General features: G+C 51.4%; 1 protein-coding gene across 1 annotated transcript; it reads right to left on the bottom strand.

The window, feature by feature from the left end:
• Positions 1 to 2,090: 2,090 nt before the first annotated feature.
• On the bottom strand, positions 2,091 to 7,278 carry LOC128942839 (cell division cycle protein 20 homolog). The gene is given in 11 exon segments (XM_054285483.1): positions 2,091 to 2,144; positions 2,146 to 2,270; positions 2,579 to 2,696; positions 2,868 to 2,992; positions 3,098 to 3,351; positions 3,692 to 3,768; positions 4,080 to 4,276; positions 4,632 to 4,760; positions 5,687 to 5,783; positions 6,394 to 6,539; positions 7,086 to 7,278. Coding segments are annotated over 11 exon segments (1,515 nt in total).
• Between the last annotated feature and the right edge of the window lie 280 nt (positions 7,279 to 7,558).

The following is a 7,558-nucleotide window of genomic DNA, read 5'->3' as shown; positions in this document are numbered from 1 at the left end:
TATCAGTGTGCAGTTGGAGGGAAAACTTCCCCCACTGTACCCAGCGCTGTATTGCTCATCCTTTGCCATATCAAATAATAAATTGATTGCTGCTTGAATATTGGCCTAGTCAAGCTTCTGATTCATAACACTGTTAGCTGTGCTCTTCTATGGGCTGGCCATGGCACTTGGTAATTAATATGCTGTCATGCTGTGAACTGAATTCACACCTTACAGGGCTGTGTTTACTGGGCCTGCTGGATCAGTGCCCACTTCCTTCCTCTGCTCCTCCTCACTCCAGGACTGTAAGAGACCAGCATGGGGTCAAAGACCCTGCAGTATCATTATTCTCTAGTAATGCTCAGAGGTCCTCTAAGGCCTGGGTAATGCACAGCATCTGGGTGTGGGGCATGTGCTAAGGAGAAAGAAAGAGTCTGTGAGAAAGCTGAGCTGCTCTTACATGGGACTGCAAAAATGACAGGGACTTTTTGGCATATAAAGCTTTCCTTCCAGGTCACGGACCAGGGAAGGCCTAATCAGCTGTGGCCCCACAAAGCAAGTCTGTGCTAACTCCCAGCACAAGTGCAGGGGTGTGGGGCAGGGCTCCTACAACAACAGCACAGCTCTGTGGAAGAGCCCAGCCTTGCATCTGGGTTCCTGCCTGCTTCCCCTTTAGAGACAGCTGTGGCCCTAGGATTTGTGTCTGAGGGAGACACATCCTTGGACCTCCTGATCTTTCCCAAGAGTCCAAATGGGGATGCACCAGCAGCACTGCTGGGAAGGTGCTGCCTCAGTGGCTGTTTTTGAGACTGTGCCCCCCATATCAGCTTTATGTGTGTGTGTGGGGGTGCTGTGGTGGGTGTGGTTACACACTCACTGGCCTTGGCAGAGCACAAGTCGGAACCTTGGAAGGTTCCAGCTGCTGTAAGGCTCAGGAGGCAGAGCTGGTGCTAGGCACAGTGTGGCACTGTGCTGAGGGAAAGGTGAAAACAGTTAATAATCCACCCTCAGCTAATCACTGAGGGCTGATGGGAGGCACAGGCTTGGTGGAGCTGCTTTGTACAGGCCAAGGTGCTTATCAGCTGTGCGGTGTCCCCAGCAGCCCCTGGCCATGCTGGTGCAGCTGAAGGACAGGCTTGATGGGTCTGGTGCAGCCCCACAGCCTCAGACACTGCGGCTCCACCTTGCAAAGCAGCATGGCTGAGCTGGTTGTTGATCAGGTAAGGGCTCAAATATATTTTCTGCAACTTGCTCCAGCACAGTTCAGCCTGGAAAAAAGGCATTTTTCCAAGTGTAGGGGAGTCAAGCCCCAATAAATGTCAGCTGAGCCCTGGTGCCTGCTCCCCTGCATGAAGCCTCAGTGAGGCACCAGGGCCTCCTGTCAGCAGGAGGGGAAGGGAGATCAGAGTTGTTGGAAGAATACGTGACCGAAGGCTGAGCACAGGGTTGGTGGTGCTTTGCGTGGCTCTTGCATGACATCCAGGCTGGCTGTGGCAGTGTAAGCTAACCTTTTGTTTTGCATCAGGCTTCATGCCAGAGCCAGCCCCTTTCCAGCCTTTGGGGTGATTACAGCTGTTGCTCTATATTTCTCTCCCTTCTTTTTTTTCCAACAGCTATTCTACTCCAGCACCATAGGCAGGCAGTGATGGCTGCCTGTAGCTAACAAGACAAACTGAGATCTGCCTGCAGAGCCATGGTAAGGTGTCTCTGGGCTTGTGAGACAGGCCAGGACAACACAAACTGAGGCCATAGCCATGCTGTGCTTTCAGTTGAGCCTGTGGTGGAGCTGCTATGCTTGTAGTCAGCATCCAGATGGGGCAGGTGACATATCTGTCTTAGCTGGGACAGAAACAGAAGTACAGCCCTTGCACAGCATCCTTCTGCAAGGCTGTGCTAAGCTCAGGGGCCTCTAAACTGGCCCTTAAGACCTAGGTCTCCACTCCTTGCCCAGATCCCCAGCCTCAGGGAGAAGGACTTGGGTTTAGGAGCCACGGCTTTTTCTTCCATCAGACTCCATTAAGAAAAAGTCAAGTTAAGCAGTTCATTGACATTTAAAATACTGTACAGTGTGTAAAACCAAATATCCCCCTCCCCACAACAATCCCGTGCTCTCAGCGGATGCTCTGGTGAAGAATCCCACTTTTGGCACTGTTTGCCTTCTCTTTTCTCCTTCTTCTTTATGGGATCCATCTCAAAACAGCTCCAGACCTGCACTGTTTCATTAGCAGCTGCTGAGGACACTGTTGTACCATCAGGACTCATGGTCAGGTTCAAGATTCTATCAGTATGACCTGAGGAGGAGAAGGAATGTGCAATCCGGGCTGAGCTGATCAGCACATGCACATTTACTCCTGTATGCTCCCATGAGCCCTGCCAGCTTGCATAGCTGTCCCCCCAGTGGCTGTGGCAGCGTGATTTCAGACCCCAAGCACACACTTGGATCAGTGGTATCTCTTCCACAGCCCCGTGGGCATGCTTTACTCCTAGCAGCATGGCCCCGGATACTGTCCTGTATCAGTGATGCTGCAGGCTCAAACCAAGGAGTGCAGCTGTCTTCAGCCTCTAACAGCCCCCCCACACCCAGGCCCTGTCCACCTACCTTGCAGCTCTGCAACCTTGGTCATTGTTGGATAGTTCCATATAATCAGCTCATTCTGCGCAAAGCCATAGGCTGAAATGAGCTCCTTGTAGTTTGTGGACCATAGGATAGAAGAGACCTGCAAAGAGGCAGTAACACAGGTGATACAGGGTCCTTGCACTGATGCTCACCACTCGGAGGTGAGCATGGTCCCCCTCCTTCCCTGTGCCTTTGGGCCTGAGGAGCCAGCAGCTCTGTGTAGGTGTGCTGCCAGAAGGTGTTTGTCTCCAAGCTGATGTTCATATCTCACCTGGGAACGGGTATCAACAGCACTGAGGCAGGCGCCAGAACACACGTTCCAGATGCAGATATGTCTGTCTCTAGTGCCACCTCCAGTGGCTAGAACATTCATCTGGCATGGGCACCACGCCAGGCCTGAGAGAGGAGAGTTCATTTTAAAACATACAAGAGGCAACCTGCGCCCAGCCAGTGCTGCATGCCTGCCTTGCACACACATATCCGCCCGTGGCAGCTCTGTGCTCACCTTGACAGCGCCCTGGTGCTGAGTGAAGGTCTGTAGAGGAGCAAAGTCTCCACCCCCACCTTGGGTGCATGGCCAGACGTTCGCCAGACTGTCACTGCCACCACTGGCCAGGTAATGGCCATCCAGAGACCATCTGAGTCCACACACCTCGTGTGTGTGGCCAGCAAGGGTGGCCACGTGATGCTCAGCCACTCGGACATCGTGGTGATGGATGTGCCCAGTCTGTGCACCACTGCAGAGAGAAGAGAAGGCTTACAGAGTCAGGCTGCACATTTTCACCCAAATCCATTTTTGTTGTTGCAAGACTGCTATACCTGCCACTGGGTTTCAACCAGTGTTACCAGCAACACAGGTCTGTTGGTGTGAGTGAAACACCCACACAAGCTCTTTACAACTTCAGCACAAATTGCAATACAGGAAAGAGGCCTTCTCCTCACAGCCCCAACAGATAAGGCTAAATAAGAATCCCAAGCCAGGACAAACTTCTCTCTGCCATCCCTAACCCATGCCACACGTAGATTGAGGGATAGGAGTTTGCAACAACTGGAAACTGCCCTTGACCCACTGCTTTACCTGGAGAGGATGCAGCTTTCCAGCTGAGGGTTCCCACACAGCCACAATGGCTGGTCATGGTTCGGAGACATTTCTGTTGCTCAACGTCCCATAGCTGGAGAGGCAAAGCAAAAAGTTCTTCAGAAGAAACCCAATCCTGTTTCTATGCCCTAGGAACCTCACTGCACAGGCTCTCTCAGCTTACTCAGTAAGGGAACAGAGAAAATGTGTATCTCATGACTATAGCACAGAAGGTTACGCTACTTATCAGAAAACCCCCAAACCAAACCCTGCCTTGCACACTGGGCAGTTCCACCCCACACCAGGGAAGACAAGTCAGGTGCATGGCATCCTTCCTCTGCCAGCCAAGGCCCCACAGTTCTGTCAATCCCTAGAAAACACCTCTAGTTTTAGTCCTGCATTCACCTGAACCTCAGCACTACTTGTGCCAACAGCAAGGTAGTCTCCATCTTTAATCCATGACACAGAGGAAATGTAAGGATACGGATGCTCCGTCTGCAGTAGGGGGATAATCTCCCTAGTACCGTAATTCCACAGATAAACAGCGTTGTCCAGAGCCACTGCAAGGAAGTTCTGGGAGCTCCAGTCTACGAGATTCAGATCTACAATTTGAAAGAGCAATGCAGGTCACACCATGCTTGGCTAGAGAGCCCTGCCCTTCACCCGTGCTGATGCAGCAGGTGTGGGTGCACATGTGCACACACACACGTACAGGTGAGGGGCAGCCTTCTGAGTGTCACTATGCCCAGCTGCTGGGGCCAGGTACCCTGCTCCAAGGCACCTACACAGTGCCCTAGACCACTGTCCCTGTAAGGCCACACAGGGACACTCCAGAAGTGGTCTGTGCTAGCCTGGGTACACAAAATAATACAGACAGCCCAGTCACACTGTCCTAGGAACAGCAATCCAATGCAGAATGTTCTGGATGCCCAGCACTCAACCCTGTAGCCTACTTACAGTAGTCATTGAACATCTCTGGTGCATCCAAGACCCAGTCTGGCTTTGAGGGAATATATCTGCTCTTCTTCCTGCTGGATCCAGGTGCCATTTTCTGACTGTAGAGCACTTTCAGGTTATTCTGATAGCCTGTGTGCAGGGGAACAGGTTTGTTAACCTGAGTTAGTTTCCTCCCAGCTGAGTGCTGCTCACCCAACTAGGAATCCCTTGGAGTGAAAATAAAGTCCTAAGAGAAACACTCACAAGTCTGCCGTGCACGAAAATCACTGGCAGAATGAACTGCTGAACAGGGGTGAGCTACAATTTGCTCATTCATGGAAACAAATTTAACAAACACTTGGGTTTTTGAATCCCATTATATTTAGTTGCAGTTTAAGCTAGAAAATGCACAGCAGAGACTTTGATGCTCTTACAGACTTCATGAGGGCTTGGAACCTGTAGTGCGGGTGACTGTCACCGACATCTTTTCATAAAAATCCTTTCTTTAGGATTTTTCTCCCTTCTGAGAAGCTGTGGCCTCAGCAACAAAATGTAAACAATGGTTATCTGCTGCTGTGGAATGCAGCAGGTGGATGCGTGATTGGTCTTGGGTGAATGTTTGGATTTACTGACCACTCAGAGCAGAGCTGGGTCTCACTCTCTGTTGAGACACAGAACTTTGTTTATTTATTCTTTTTCTATTCTTAGCTTAGCTAGCTTCTGAGAACTTTCCTTCTATTTCTTTTAGTATAGTAATAATGTAATATATATCATAAAATAATAAATCAAGCCTTCTGAACATGAGGTCAGATTCTCATTTCTCTCTCCACCCTGAAGACCCTTGCAAGCCCTGTAACAGGTGACCAACTGGCAGTCATAGCAACTCTCCTAAATAAATTCACTGTAACTGTTATGCCCTCCCTCGACCTCAGGAACCGTAAGAAAGGAGACTCCAGCCTGTACAGCTCTCAGAAACCAGTTGATTTCTCCTGTGACCACACACAGAGCCTCTGTGTTGCTGTTCCCCTAACCTGATCTCTCCTGCTGATTCAGCTCACAACGACTCTGTATCATACCTTCTGGAGCATTCTGTGGTTTTCCACTGAGGTGGAGGATCTTTGCCTCTTCTACATCAAAACCATTCAGATTCACTGCCCAGGCTTTCTGTTGCTCCTACAGAGACAAATCACCCTCAGTGCAATGCATTTAAAACAATTCCCACACTGCAATTTAAACAGACACCTAAGTCCCCTTCTCTTAGAATCTGAAGATGTTTGACTGTGCTGCAAGGGTCAGTCACACAGAGGCAGGTCAAAGCAGTTTTCCCTCAGACTTACATACATCGTCCTGCTCACATTTTCACACAATGGCAAACTCAGTGTCATTGCCAGTGGGAAAAGCCACAGCCACAAAGCGACCAAATGCTTCATAAACAGATTTCAGAACACAGTGTAAAACATTCCAGAAGTGTTCCCTGTGGAGACATTGTCCTAGAATAGCTACCACCAGCAGTTTCACTTTGCATAGGCTCACAGCTTTGTGTTTTTGTTGCCTGCTACATTTTAAAGCCTCATTAGTCAAAGGTAGATTTTGCTGCTAGAAGCAGCATAGGCTTAGAGTGCATGGCAGTCTCTACAGCTTCAATCTCATCCTAGGCTCCTGAAGCCCAGAGCTGCAAGTAGTGATGGCTGGGACTTGTCAGTCCCATGTGCCCACTTGATAGAGTAAAGGGGCAGGAAGGAGTAGCGGTTGTGAAGTAATTGTAACTTAGCAACATGCTCACCTTCTTGGTAGGGGAATCCTCATCAGGGTCATTCTCTTTGGTTAGGAGGAAATTTGCCATCTCCATCTGCATAGTGCTGCGTTTGGGAATGTAGCGATCCCCCCCAGCCTTTGTGGGAGTGCTTTGAATTTTGGATCCAGATTTACCTGCATTCACATATGAAAATATTGTCTTACAGCTATTTAACAGCCTGTATTAGAGCTTTCACAGGAGCAAACCCAACACTCCTCCACATCACACCCACCAGACAAGTAGGACTCTGAGGTCTCATGCCACCCAGTCACAACTAACTTATATTTTCCTCCCTGCCACCAAGTTGGTTAGGGACAGTGTGGTGCAACTCCTTGGGTCTAGTGCAACAATTCCAGAGTCCAGAGATAAGGGGAAGATACTAAAACGCTCACAAGATGTAAAGCTGTCAGCTAACAGTCCTGCCCACACTTGTCCTAGCATACAGCTGTGCCAGCAAGGCTCAGCTGGGCAAACAGCAGCTCGCCAGCCCCAGCGCTAAGAGCTCTGCCCCTCATGCTGGCAAGGAGGTGGGTGGCTGTCAGGAGCACAGACCACCTCCTCCTGCCTGAGCAGCAGCCAGTAGGGCAGCGTGGCAGGGAGCCCAGAGCCCCATGGCTACAGACAAGCATCCTGGGCGAGGCTCCCGCACTCAACCTCTGTCGCTGGGGGCCGGCGCTCACCGGGTGTCTTGGACGGCGTCTTGCTGGAGCTGCGGAAGCAATTGGCCGGCTTCATGGGCGACACGCCGATGGGACTGGGCCCGGGGCCACTCTCCTTGGCCTTGCGCTGCCATCGCCTAGGCGGCGCATTCGGGATCAGCGTGTCAAGCTTCAGCAGCCCGCGCAGGTCCGCCTCGAACAGGAACTGTGCCATGGTCCTGTGGGCGGGCGGCGTTGGCTGTACCCACCAGCCGGGCTGAGCCTACTCTGACAGGCCCCGCCGGCCTCCCCATCACCGGACCGTGCAAGCGCTCCGGCTGCTCCTCCCCACCAACGGACACCCCTACACTCCCCAACCGCTCCTCGGGACACTCCATCAGCCTATACACCCTCCCTCCGCTCCTCGGGAGTCCTTGATGAGCCGGCACCCCTTCCAGCCGCTCTTTGGGGCTCCCTCCGATAAGCGACATTCTCCCGTCCCCTGCCTTTCAAGG

Source organism: Melozone crissalis, unplaced genomic scaffold, assembly GCF_028551555.1.
Source record: "Melozone crissalis strain CALT ecotype California unplaced genomic scaffold, PUWL_Pcris_2 ptg000044l_1, whole genome shotgun sequence".
NCBI lineage: Eukaryota > Metazoa > Chordata > Aves > Passeriformes > Passerellidae > Melozone > Melozone crissalis.
The sequence above is the reverse complement of the archived record's forward strand: the minus strand, read 5'-3'. Positions and strand labels throughout refer to the sequence as shown.